The sequence below is a fragment of the Spea bombifrons genome, chromosome 2 (genome assembly GCF_027358695.1).
Source record: "Spea bombifrons isolate aSpeBom1 chromosome 2, aSpeBom1.2.pri, whole genome shotgun sequence".
NCBI lineage: Eukaryota > Metazoa > Chordata > Amphibia > Anura > Pelobatidae > Spea > Spea bombifrons.
Genome location: NC_071088.1, coordinates 25,621,879 through 25,636,613, shown reverse-complemented (window position 1 = coordinate 25,636,613; position 14,735 = coordinate 25,621,879). Strand labels below are relative to the sequence as shown.

Below are 14,735 nucleotides of genomic sequence, written 5' to 3'. Positions count from 1 at the left end.
AAATTCTAACACTTTTATTTAAAGTAACAAAATAAAAAAAATAGGACAAAACAATTAAATAACAATATTATATATATATATATATATATATATATATATATAATTAACAGCAATCACATTCCTATCATGCCCAGGCATACCCAGATTCCAGGATGTACTCGCAGACTTGGCATGATAGGAGTATGATTGCCCTATCTACCCCTTCTCACTCTTTTCTGCCATATCTACCCCTTCTCACTCCCATCTCCCTATCTACCCCCTTTCCCCTGTCTCACTCCCTTCTCCCTATCTACCCCCTCCTAACTATCTACCCTTTCCCTCTTTGAAGTTCACTTACCTTTCAGGAGTCCTGCGGTGGGGGTGCAAGGCCTCTGCCTCCCAGCACTCTCACACACTTACCAATCCACACATATACTAATCCACACGTATACCAATCCACACGTATACCAATCCACACGCATACTAATCCACACGCAAACCAATCCACACGCATACCAATCCACACGCATACCAATCCACACGCATACCAATCTAAACGCATACCAATCCACACGCATACCAATCCACACGCATACCAATCCACACGCATACCAATCCACACATATACACTAATCCACACATATATACCAATCCACACATATACTAATCCACACACATACCAAACCTACACGTATACCAATCCACACGTATACCAATCCACACGTATACACTAATCCACACATATCTACCAATCCACACTTACCAATCCACACATATACACTAATCCACACATATATAACAATCCACATTTACCAATCCACACATACTAATCCACACATATACCAATCCACACATATACCAATCCACACACATATACTAATCCACACATACACCAATCCACACATACACCAATCCACACATACACCAATCCACACATACACCAATCCACACACATACCAATCCACACACATACCAATCCACACATACACTAATCCACACATATACCAATCCACACATATATACCAATCCACTCTCACTGAATGCTTTCCTATCTTTCCTCTTTTCTCCTTACAGCTCCTTTTCCTTCTCTTCGCTCCTCTTCTTCAGTTCTTCTGTCTTCTTCCGGGTCAGAGGGCACGGACAGCGGTGGGCAAGGCTTCAGTGTTGTGTGCCGGGATCTGACAACAAACCCCGGCGCACAGCAGCTGTTCCCGCGCGGATCACAAGGGAGCGGTATCGGAGGTCTTTAACAGACCTCCGGCTCCCTTGAGTGATTTTAAGCCGGGTTCAAGGGAGATCCTGTTAAAGACCTCCGATACCGCTCCCTTGCGAGCCTACTCCTCCAGCGGCGGACATTACTGTCCGTCTCTGGCCGGGTGCCCCCCTGATGAGCGGCACCCGGTGCGGACCGCCCCCCCCCGCAAGGTACGCTGCTGGCGGCAGCGGTACACTATGGTGGCGTCGGACCCCGCGGCGGCGTCGGACCGCGCGGCGGCACCCCCTGGAGTGTGGCGCCCTGTGTGGTCGCACAGGTCGCACACCCCAAAGGCCGGCCCTGCACTGACACATCAGGGAAATGCAGCTTAATGGAAAGAAACAACACCAATCTGTAACCTGTCAAACCATCAGGGCTGTCTCCAAATAGAGGGAATCTCTGAGATTAGAATTTTCACATCCACATTTTCCCCTTAAGCAGCCTTACCTTGTACCTTGGGGTCCCTTGGGATCTTCCTGGGACTATTCCATAGGGTATTCTATTCTCCCATGCCTTCATGTACCTTAGATGTCTTCTTGAGTGCGGGCATCTTTCAATGGCATTGCCATGCTTTACCCCTTGCGTTGCTTGACGGCACAACGTTGTTAAACACACTTTGTTCTTTCTTTCTAGTCAGGGTAGTGATATTTGTGGATGATCTTTCAGGTGTGCTTATTCTTTTATTGAGGGCAAAAAATGCCTGACAAAAACTGAATTTGATGAACACTCCAGCTGGTATTGAGTATGAGGTATAATAAGTATTGGTTCCTGTTGGTGCTCTTTTTTTTATAACAGTTTATAACAGAACATGGCTACAAAATAATGCTGTGATTTCATTTTCTGATGTGAAAACAATGACCAATGACTTCAACATCAGTTCTTTATGCACAAACACCGTGCCTGAGATGCCTTAAAATGCTGCTTCTACATTGGGCTAATATGTCAGCCAATAAACTGAATTCTTAAACTTTTTGAAACCATGAGAAAAACCAATCACTTGTCTTGCATGAAATACATTACGTTATAGGCTGAGCCATTGCAAATAACATCGCTTTAGTCTTTTCGGCATAAGTTACTCACGTTTTAATGTCAGAATAAAAGCATATACTAATTTACCACAACTGGAGAATATAGCCTGCTTTTGACGACTTTTCATTACATCTCTAGAGAGTGGTTGTGCAGGACAGTGCCTCCACATCCCGCTTTATAACATGTGAGTTTGGGTTCCCTATATGTAACCCTTTTCCAGTCTTATCACCTTGTCCATTTCTTCACTAAGTGATCAGAAATACTAACCATTTACTTATAATGATGTGTGATAATGTAGCTATACTCGTTTTACAGATTTTTTAAAACTATTTTCTGTTTCAAGTTACTATTGCGCTAACAGGAATTACAGACATGTAACACATGTTCTTAGGGTACACTTCATGGCTTTTAATTTACCATCCAACAGTCCCGCTTTTATGAGACAGTTTTTATTGTCCGGCTGTCCAGAGTAGCTTCCCCACTGTCCCATGTTTGGGGCAGTGGGGATCGTAAGTTAGTTGGGTAGAATCTCTGATCTCTTCTCACTGGCCCAGGGAGCTGTAACATTAAAAGAGGTCCCTGCTATTGCAACACAGAAATCCTTTCCAGCTCCCATTGTAACCACCTTGTGCCTGAAGCCGAGAGCAGCAAGATGGTTCTTTGGGTAAAACAGGCGGAGGGTAAAATTATACCGTGTGGGACAAAAGCCCTCTGTTGCCCTCGTGTGGTCACATACATGTATTGTCATATGGATTGGATACACACCATCTGTGTAAAATGCTTGGCAGACAGAAAGTAAATCAAATATACTAATGAAATCAACATATATTATTATCACAGGCCTGCAGATATACACATGAAATGCACAGAATATGGCATACAGCGTATACAATTATACCACAATTCATGAATAATACTCATATACCCAACAACTATACACTTACAAAAAACATTATGTATACAATTCCGTATAAATTATGTGAAATAAACTTCATTAATGACTCACTAGATAAATATTATTCAAGAAAGTAGTATTATATATGAATGTACCAAGCATCGTTTTAATTACATTCAGGTTGAATAACCTAAGGAAACCTACTAGTACTAGCACCATTCACAATGGGCCACTAGATGCTGCATAGTGCCAGCTATTCTGACCAGATGTCTTACTGCAGAACTGCATTTGGTTCTCACAGAACAATTAACTAAACTAAAAAGTTAAGTTTTTGGTGAACTGAAATTACATGAAAAACTGAATACAATTCATCAGGAAGGGCAAACATTGGTGACCTTTTTCCTTTAGAAGGGTCATAATTAATGCAGAGAGATAAGACTTTTTATTTCACTCCAGCTCACCTAAAACCCACCACTTAGTAAATAAAACCTTGAGTTTATTGGACTAAATCCATAGTTATAAATAGTTCACAAAATTCATCTCGACATCTCAATGTGATGGGGCAGATTTCCAGGGTCACACAGTCTGGGTCGGACTCCATTATATTGTAGGCTCCTGGTTATCTGTAAATCCCAAGAGGTGCTTTTCTTACTGGTTCATCACAGCTGAAAACCCATTCCTAAATACAGGTAACTTCATCCAAAATATATCCTATTGCTAAGTAGTTTTCACAATGAATGTTACTAGAAAAACACATGGATCTACAGGTTTTAGGCTATAGAGGGTCAGCTCATTACGACTGCATAAGCCTCTCCGCAGAGCAAGACTAATTCTTTGAATTACAGGGTTCTTTGAAGTGTAATTTACTTTTGAGATGAGCAGGAAAGACTCTTCCTACGATGGAGGACCTGGCCTGATTTTCTGGACCCTGCTACTATGAGCAGGCTAAACGCTATATACCATGGCAAGCCTGGGTGGCAGCTGGCTCAATTTGCTGACCAGTGGAGAGACAGTACAAGAATAAATATCTTTTGGATTGTCAAGCAGCTATCCTAACAGATGGTGGAATGAGGTGCTAATACCAAGCCTGGGGTAAAGCTTACATTGTTAATGAGTGGGCTCCTGAACCCATGTATCATAAGGTATTCTTTTAATTATTTAAAGGGGCACAGCTATACCCACCTCTTCCATCATATGTCACAACTGCATCAAGAGCTGCAAGTCTTTCTATTTTTACCTTTATTGCTACTTCTCTTTTTGAGTAGAGATTATTGAAACATTCAATAAAATCATTCAACTGTATGTATTAAGTGGGAATAGGAGAATATTTAAAGTTATTATTCATGGGCAAGTCATCCCTCATACTCGCAGATTCGGTTTGGCTGCCAGTGATCCGCTCCTTCTAGGAGACGCCGCAGGACCCCAGATGCTGAGAGCATTACACGTCCCAAACCTTGCAAAGCTGCAGACAGGAACCTCAGGAATTCCCTGGGGAAAACAAAAAAAAAAATATTTTTAAAACCTATAAGACATCTTGATGAAAGATCTCATTACAATTTTCCCCAAGAAAAGCACCAGGAAAGTAAATTTTTTGAGGATTTTCAGTAAGGAATTTGTGGCAGCTAGAGCTGGGATTGGCTGCTCGTTTACATTTGATTTTACACCCTATGGAAACTGAAACTTGGTTGGCAAATATTGGATTCACTGAGCGCTCTGTTTTTTAGCACCCATATGTTTAAGCAAATATTCTGTAAAACTCTTGTAACTCTATCTAGGGCTTGATTTCACCCACAAAATATAAGAAGGGAAAACACAACAGGATCACTCGCTACTTTAGGTGTTTTCAGCAAGTAATTACTTTATAAGTTGCGGGAAATTATTACAAGAAGGGCTCTCTTTAAACACCACTATTTTTATTATATCATCTAATTTACTATAAAAAAATTATAAAATATGGTGAAAAATACCCCACTTTTTATGACTTTTATTTGAAAAATAAATGAAAAATTACCCATCCACAAAAGCTAATGTTTTTATGATTTTTTTATTTCTTTGCAAGTCATAGGGCAATAAGTACAAGTAGCGTATTGCTCGGGTGTGAGGCAATGCCCTGTACTGGGAATGGATGGGTGGAGCCTCCAGGTAAGCACTGCTTCTTTGGGTCGCTGCAGTAGGGAACATTCTAGTACCTTATATATTTACAAATGTGACCTCAAGGGCTCCAAACCTTATACTCACCTGAGGACTTTCTTTGGACCCAAACACTGAAAGTCACAGCTCATGGAGTACAGGCCATAAAATGTGGCCTTTATATTAAGACTTCCAAACAAATCACGTGGGTTGAGCTTGTATATATCAAATGTGATTCGAGCAATGTCTTTGCTATTTCTTGGCTTTTCTTGCTGCAGTGAGTATGACAAGACACCCTTGAAATAGTACAAAATAAAGTATTAGAGTTTTATACGATACAATCAGAGAACATCAGTGCAAGAAATGCTATACAGAAGTCGACCCCTCCGTTTGTGCTTACACCAGAACCAAGCACTGCTGAATGTACCCACAAGGTAGAAGCCTACACTCTAATTTAAAGCGAGCATTTTAGTTTTTTTTATCTTTAGCTAGAAGCTATAGTCATGGTATGTTAAAGCGTTTCTACTTTAGTCAAAATTTCACAGGTCGTGTGGCAAATATTCTGAAACACAATCAAGAAGCCTGTTGACATAAGAAAGATAAGCTTTCTTGCAATACTGTAAAGCATTGGAACAGTTCTTACTTTAGCTGAGACTCAAATAATTTTTTTTTAATTTTTTTTTAATTTTTTATTTTTTTTAAATTGTTTTTCAATTATTTTTTAATTTTAAAAATACATACAAAATTACATAAATACATATAAATAATCCATACAATATATAAAACACATAACTTAGTACATTATGTTAATAATGATTCCTTATTTCAGTTATATAATATTACTGACTAGAAACATATTGTATTTTCATCAAATTAGATTTACTAAGTTAACATCTATTAATATTTTTCACATAACATTTACTAGCATTTGTCTCAAATAAATAATATTGGTATCGTTTATAATTTTTTTTTAATAAATCAGTTTCAGGTACTTTCTTAGGGTTTCTCTATCTTAAGTGTTCAAATTCTAGAACTCGAGTTCTCAGGCTTGACTTTCAATGCGAATAATGTTCATTTTAAGACCTTTTTAAGGAAAACTAAGCAGATACTTTGATTTGTGGCTCTATAAGGACATTCTAAACCCCCCATTGATGAGATTATCTGCTGTATTAAATGCACTATAATTCCTATCATTATCAGTTATTAGAAAATTCTAAAACAAAATAATGTATATTACATAGTCCTCTATTCATTTAACTCCTTAGCTGCTAGAGAGTTATTAGTGCCATTTCTATTGCTCTCCAAAGCTCAAAAGAATAATCATGTCTCTTTTTTTCTTTATTTTTATGTGACAGTGAATGTATACTCCTTGTGTCAGTCTAAGTGTGTGAAGCCGTGTCCATAAGCATAAATGCTGCTCTACTGCTTGGGTGATGCAGTTAGGAAACCAATAAGTCACCAAGGGCAACTACTAGAAAAAAAAATCCTATCCCTTTAACTGCTTAATTACATGGGGAAATGTCTGTTTTAATATGTTACCCACTAACTAGTCATTTTTTTTTTTTTTTTACATATTTTGCGAAGACTATAATTAAATGCTGAATGAGTCTCCTATTCCGTTAAGTGCTCTACTTTAATTTACCTTTACTGGAATCCACTTCTGCCCCTTTTCCAGGACCATGATCACTGAACCATCCCCTAGCGTGTCAAAAAAATCCTCTGTATCCAGTAATGTCCCATCTTCCTCAAGCACTAATGACACAATACCAGTTAGGAATAGAGCGTCCATTGCCTAAAAAGGGACACAAGACACGTTTGTATAATAAGCTTGTAACACACATGCTATTATTGATACAGTGCACAGAACACTACAAACCTCATTGCTTTCTTGCTGGACTTCCAAAGACCTGAATCCACAAAATGACCACATGCCTGAATAGTCAGTCACAGAAATCCCACACACCTGGCGAAAGTGCTCTTCCATAAAATGGCCACACACTTGATAATTTTAATCAAACCGCCACTCATACATAATTGATGCAAACGTGAATACACTCGCAGTACTGCAGTCCACCTGAGTGTGCACCCTCATACATATACAACCTGGGTGCATTATGCTTATTATTGACACATAGACAAGTGTACCATCACAGCGTTAACCCCTCAAGCCCACTAACTTACTTTTGCCATGAGCTCCCTCAGGGTCCCAGCCGTGAGCCCCTTACGTACACTCCGGTCATGGCTACAGATGCGGAAAGGCCTCTGTGGTGGTGAGGAGGCAGTTTTCACTCTGCGTGTTATTTCGGAGCCCACATTCGAGACAGACCTGTAAATAAACATAAGTACAATTTTACAAAACAAGACTGGGTTGTCAATAACCCAAGGCATGAGGAGAAATATCGGTCTTATCTGATTCCTCATTGCCTAGAAATATATTGATTTCTCCTAACAGCCAGACTATTTCAGTGGCCTCTTTGTGTAATAACACAACATACATTGATGTTCCATGTCTTTCGACATATTAATTACCAGTAGTCAACAAAGGACACTTTTTTTTTACTGGGGCATAGCTAAAGGTGCCACTACGGGAGAGGGCTTTACTTTATCTATACCTACTACTGACTACTACCTACTACTGCTTTTAATGTAAATGGTGTATTTTTAGTAATTTATTGCATTTTTAATGTTTCCAAATGTTTAGTGTCACTTCTGTAGACTCCTGTAACAGTGATTTTAAAACATTTATTAACATGAAAGTCAATAATCATGAGCAATTTAATACAAAAACAACAGAATTAAAGAAAACAAACCTGAGCAAGGCCCCGGGAGCGAGATTTGATATAAACTCCATGGAAGTCACGGACAAACGCTTAGCTCCTTTCTCCCAAGCTGCGAATACTGGACTATGAAACCTTCCACAGACAAACACAGGGCCAAAGTTCAATATCATGCAGCAGGAGAATTGCAACACTGGGCTATAAGCCATTAATGACATCATATTATTTTCTTTACATAGAACTCTGTCTCACAATTGTAGATGTATAAAGTCTAAGGTCTACATTTTCTGGATAAAAATGAAGTAAAATCAAAGGGTCATTTATGACTGTTTTATAAAATCAAATGAAATCAGATTTACACAAAAAAGTAAAAGATGTGTTTACTTTTGGGATGAAAAAAAATCTATTTTGCCTCTGTTTTCCTTCAGCAGCTCCCATGCATACCCAGCTAGGCATTTTTTGTTTGTATTTGATACTGGTTCATCATAATGAGAATTGCCCTTTCACAACAACTAGACGCATATGTCTAATACAGGGGTGTCCAAGTTTTTTCTTCAGTGGGCCACTTCATCAGAAATGTATGTGTGCATGGGCGGCACTCATTTTTCACTGAGAGAAAATATGGTCTTTTAGCTTTATAATGCATATTAATACAGGGTTTTTTGATCAACTTTTATAACACACACAAGGACAGGCTCTACTATATCAACACCCAAACACACACACCAGGACAGGCTCTGCCACACTGACACCCAAACACACACGAGGACAGGCTCTGTCATACTGACACCCAAACACGCACACACCAGGACAGGCTCTGCCACACTGACACCCAAACACACACACCAGGACAGGCTCTGCCCCACTGACACCCAAACACACACACACATCAGTACAGGCTCTGCCACACTGACACACCCAAACATCAGGACATGCTCTGCCACACTGCCACACCCAAACACACACACCAGGACAGGCTCTGTCACACCGACAACCAAACACACACATCAGGACAGGCTCTGCCACATCGACACCCAAACGCACACACACACATCAGAACAGGCTCTGCCACACTGACACCCAAACACACACACCAGGACAGGCTCTGCCACACTGACACATCCAAATACACACACACACAACAGGACAGGTTGTGCCACACTGACACCCAAACACACACCAGGACAGGCTCTGTCACACCGACAACCAAACACACACACCAGGACAGGCTCTGCCCCACCGACACCCAAACACACACATCAGTACAGGCTCTGCCACACTGACACACCCAAACACACACATCAGGACAGGCTCTGTCACACCGACACCCAAATACACACCAGGACAGGCTCTGTCACACCGACACCCAAACACACACATCAGGACAGGCTCTGCCACACTGACACCCAAACACACACACATCAGGACAGGCTCTGCCACACTGACACACCCAAACACACACATCAGGACAGGCTCTGCCACACTGACACCCAAACACACACACACACACCAGGACAGGCTCTGTCACACCGACAACCAAACACACACATCAGGACAGGCTCTGCCACCCCGACACCCAAACACACACACCAGGACAGGCTCTGCCACACTGACACACCCAAACTCACACACACATCAGGACAGGCTCTGCCACACTGACAACCAAACACACACACACATCAGTACAAGCTCTGCCACACTGACACACCCAAACACACACACAAGGACAGGCTCAACTTTTATAACACACACAAGGACAGGCTGTACTATATCAACACCCAAACACACACACCAGGACAGGCTCTGCCACACCGACACCCAAACACACACACACCAGGACAGGCTGTCATACTGACACCCAAACATGCACACACCAGGACAGGCTCTGCCACACTGACACCCAAACACACACACACGAGGACAGGCTCTGTCATACTGACACCCAAACACGCACACACCAGGACAGGCTCTGCCACACTGACACCCAAACACACACACACCAGGACAGGCTCTGCCACACCGACACCCAAACACACACATCAGGACAGGCTCTGCCACACTGACACGCAAACACACACACCAGGACAGGCTCTGCCCCACTGACACCAAAACACACACACACATCAGTACAGGCTCTGCCACACTGACACACCCAAACACACACACACATCAGGACAGGCTCTGCCACACTGACACCAAAACACACACACACCAGGACAAGCTCTGTCACACCAACACCCAAATACACACCAGGACAGGCTCTGTCACAACGACACCCAAACACACACACATCAGGACAGGCTCTGCCACACTGACACCCAAACACACATCAGGACAGGCTCTGCCACACTCACACCCCAACACACACACCAGGACAGACTCTGCCACACTGACATCCAAACACATACACCAGGACAGGCTTTACCCTACCGACACCCAAACACCACGACTGAGCTAGAGGAGAAGAGTGAGGGGCTGTTTTTCAGCCGTTGCTGAAAATGTATTCTTGAGCGACCGCTTGGCACCCCTCACTCTCCTCCACATTTGAAGCCACTGAAAATGCATTGTCCCGGATTGAGGCTGCCCTAATGCCATGTGATTAGGGTCATTTACTTAAGATACTTCATCATCATAATTTTAGATATCCAAATTGGAACACCTTTGTTGGAGTGTGTGGCTAGAGGCTGTCAGAGTTGTAGTTGGACCCATAAGGGCATGGTCAGCCCCAGGAAAAGGCCATTGCCTGTCACAGAGTGCATGGTCAAGCATGGGACCAACCTCCAACATATCCAAAGAACCATCTTACAATATTCAGCTTCAGAGCGTCGCAAACAGGAACTGCAAAAGCACAGACCTTCATAAATTTTACAGTTCCTGGGCCAGACAAGAGATAGCAAAGGATCTCCTCAACTGGTTCATAATTTCTACTGCATGTAAAAGCGGGACAATGGGGAAGCTATGCGAGACAGTGCCTGAAAATCTGGGCTGTCCCATGAAAACAAGGACACTTGGGAGTTGTATCCCAGGGGTAAAGACTTGGGGTAAAGATCAACTAGGTAGAAAGAACGATCAGAAATTGTAGAAAATTATTTTATTTGTTCAATGAAAAGCTAGGTTTTTTAAGAATCAGAGAAAACATTAGTATCAAGCTATTTATGCAATGCTTGGCCCACAAAAGTTAAGTTTCATGTTGATTCATTGCAGTTTAGAACTTCACTGAGGCAGTTATCCTGAATTCTGTTCCCTCTGAGCTCTCAACTTCCCTTCAAGCCATTGAAATGGGTTCATACTGAGTGCTTTTATGTAGAAGAGAATAAAGTGAATAAAGCAAGGCAACCACATTTCTGAGGGTTTTCTTGGAAACTGTCAGGGACAAAACATTAACAATCTGTACAAGTGCACAAGTAAGACAAAAGAGCCGGAAATGAGAGGGGAGTAAGAGGCACCTATTGCAGTCCTCAAAGACCTGAAGCATGAATAAACTTTTTAACTTGATCTATTAAAAATGACTGTTCTGAAATAGGAATCAGCTGCATGCTTTCCAGGTCAGTACTGGATTTTATACATCTATTATTTTATTATCTATCTACCTATCTATTCTACTTGTCATATCTGACTAATTGTTAAATAATTAACTTAACATGCCAGAAGCACAAGACAAATTGATGAAAGTCCATCCTGTAGAGTGCTTATCAAGACATTATTTTAATCAATGTCTTGATTAAAGTACCTAGAATGGACCGAAAACTGAAAACAAATAGGCTTTGAAACTTTTGCATGAAATTAGTGTCACCTACCTTTTAATTTAGCAGAATCAAACCTGAAACTAACCCATTATCTTTCTCTTATCAGAACTTTATAAATTAACACAAAAGTCCAAAACAGGAATTTTTTTCATAAGAAGTTTTTTTAAAAAAATGCAACCCAAATACAGGACCCTCATTTGTAGTGTGATATGAAGAGTAATTTATTTACATATACAATATATAAATACAATTTATCATTTATAATTGTTTAAACTTTTAGTATATAGCACACTAATACTGCAGTGATAATAACCAATATAATTACATCACAATATAAAAAGCCACCTTCTAATTAAAATAGGATTGTAATAGAATGGTCACTCGTGGTCTTGTAGACTGAAATCACAATACGTGTTTTCAAACACAACACTTGTGGGTGGATCTGGTATGTATGAGATGCTTTTTTGGAAGTTTTCTGGCTTGAAACTCGTAATGAGAAATCTCCACAGGTCTACCATCATAGGGTAACCGTGGTCTATTGCACTGCCCTGTGTATTCTTTTATTTGCCATGTTTTGGATCTTTTGGGGTAACTAGTAAGTGTCTTGTTCTATTTCTGCTTATTTTTAATTGTGTTTGTTGTGAGCCGAAATAGCTAGCTAAGTTCTCACGATCATGCCATCAATGGTGAACTCTGTTCTTTTTGCTCTTTTCTTTTAAGCCTATATTGTAAAACTCTTCTGGTCAGCCAGCCTTCGTTCTCTGCTCAGGTTCTATGATTGGTGGATGGTCACATAAGTGATGTAGCATCCCAATGTAACAGTAGCGCACATTTGTGAATATGATATAGAAGATAAAACTATTTATTTTGCAACTTATCAATGTTAACCTTGCATAGAAAACTCCAGCCGACATGTGCTTGACATTTTAGCCATTTGCTCTAAAATTCTTTTATATGCAGTTTTTTCTGCATTGGTAATTATTTTTCTAAATGCAATGATACGAATTGTTGATTTTTTGACTTTTGCTTCCATTGTCACCTATGATGCTATTTCAGCTGTCTGAACAGTCTGGCATCTGGTTACTTAATTTTGCATTTGCAATATTTTACAAATAAACTATTTCTAGTACCATAACACGAGAGACACAATTCTTTAAAAATGTAATGTTTGCCTTTTGTACTTGTGTAGCTCTTTAACTGGATTTTTTAAAAAACATCTCCAAAACTTTGCATTCACTGAACAATATCTAGATGCTAGTTATATCCACATTGCCAGTGGATCGCTCATCATTCATTAGCTAGTGGACATTTTCACAAATCCTGGGTACTACAAGCAAAGCTCCATTTGTTTCAACGATGCTTGCATTACAGAAGCTCTTAGGAGAAGCCTTTTTGAAAGTCTTAGCAATACATCCAAACAGGTTAAAAATTATGAAATAATCTATCTATCTAATATATATAGAAACATATTCTGAGTTTCTTTTTTCTTAGGATGGTACAGACTAATTCATGTATGTTTCCAAAACCTTGTCTTATGCTGTAGCTTCCAGACAATCATTTTTGTGACCATCAGAGTTCATATTGAGACTATCGTCCAAACTTTCCCATTAGTCAATTTATTGGGAAAACACATTTTTTTAGAAGGGGAATGGTGAGCGGGATAATGATGATGTGGAGACATTCACACACAACGAACAGAGGTATCATAAGCGCTTGCTGTAGAAGGATCCACCTTTAAGTAGTGACCATGCATATTTGTTCTATCACAATCTCTCAGCATTGTACCGACAACCTCATGATAAGTACCTTCTCAATCAGAAATGGATAGTAATTAAACCATACAGATACTTATGTTAGTGTTTTGCTCCTAGGAAACAAGGACAGTGTTTGCATGGACCCATTGCTAATTGTTTCACATCTGCAAGGACCAGGTAAAACTCAGTTAAGATCTACATATTTCCAGACTAAGCCAGCTTCAACTGTATGTATATCCCCATATAGTAACCCACCATGGCAATGCCTGGAACTTCAACTACTTAACATTATCGGATTATGCTCCTTGGGGGATGGTAGCTCAGTCTGATAGCTTCCATTAGTCTGTTTTTTCCATGTGATGGATATGATTAATAAAGTCCTACTTCAACTTGAATAGTTCAATACTAGAGTGGGTTAATATGTAACCTGCTGCTCTGACATTAAGATTTATACACCATTATATTTTATATTTAAAATAACATTTCCATTGAAGGCTTTCACAGAGGAAGGTGAAGGTGAACATTGCATTGTTCAAAATGTATTGGTATGTCCCATCAAAATTTTGTGGGAACAATTTGGGGAAGGCCCTTTTCTATTCCAGCATGACTGTGCCCCAGCGCACAAAGCAAGGTCCATAAAGACATGGTTAGATGAGTTTTGGTGTGAAAGAACTTGACTAGCCTGCACAGAGCTCTTGCCTCAACGCCATTGAACACCTTTGGGATGAACTGGAATGGAGATTGCGAGTCAGGCCTTCTCGTCCAACATCAGTGCCGGATCTCACAAATGCTCTGCTGGATAAATGGGCAAAAATCCCCTTAGAAACACTCCAAAATCTTGTGAAAACCTTCCCAGAAGAGTTATATTAAAAAATATAATTTTTTTTTATTATAGTTACATCAAAACTTTTATTAGATGAATATGAAAATATGCTGGTTATGATTAGCTCAAAACAGACTTTTACTGAAACATTTCAAATATAAAACAATACAAATAACACTACAATTCCAACATTAATAGACATAGACTTATACATATATATATATATAAATATAAATATACATATATATATATAATTCTTATTTACAAATATCTGCATACCTCCCAACATTTCAAAACGTGAAAGAGGGACACTTTTTTTTTGGTTTAATCTCGTGGAACTCACCAAC

General features: G+C 40.0%; 1 protein-coding gene and 1 long non-coding RNA gene across 2 annotated transcripts; both read right to left on the bottom strand.

Moving 5' to 3' along the window:
• Positions 1–1,972: 1,972 nt before the first annotated feature.
• Positions 1,973–2,744, bottom strand: LOC128474809 (uncharacterized). Its single transcript, XR_008346403.1, has 2 exons — positions 2,232–2,744; positions 1,973–2,134 (listed from the first exon to the last, which is right to left on the bottom strand). It is a non-coding gene; the product is annotated as an uncharacterized LOC128474809 (long non-coding RNA).
• Positions 2,745–3,073: 329 nt separating this feature from the next.
• Positions 3,074–8,186, bottom strand: CIDEB (cell death inducing DFFA like effector b). Its single transcript, XM_053457207.1, has 5 exons — positions 8,099–8,186; positions 7,470–7,614; positions 6,931–7,080; positions 5,397–5,584; positions 3,074–4,646 (listed from the first exon to the last, which is right to left on the bottom strand). Exons 1-5 carry the CDS (start codon positions 8,137–8,139, stop codon positions 4,511–4,513), a joined length of 660 nt encoding a protein of 219 aa, XP_053313182.1. The 5' UTR covers positions 8,140–8,186; the 3' UTR covers positions 3,074–4,510.
• Between the last annotated feature and the right edge of the window lie 6,549 nt (positions 8,187–14,735).

Excerpts from the sequence above, each read along its gene's own strand:
- CIDEB (XM_053457207.1), bottom strand. The coding sequence starts at position 8,139 with ATGGAGTTTATATCAAATCTCGCTCCCGGGGCCTTGCTCAG. Across the intron at positions 5,585-6,930 it reads AGAAGTGGATTCCAGTAAAG|GGTGTCTTGTCATACTCACT; the intron begins GTAAATTAAAGT and ends TACTATTTCAAG. Across the intron at positions 4,647-5,396 it reads GGTCCAAAGAAAGTCCTCAG|GGAATTCCTGAGGTTCCTGT; the intron begins GTGAGTATAAGG and ends TGTTTTCCCCAG.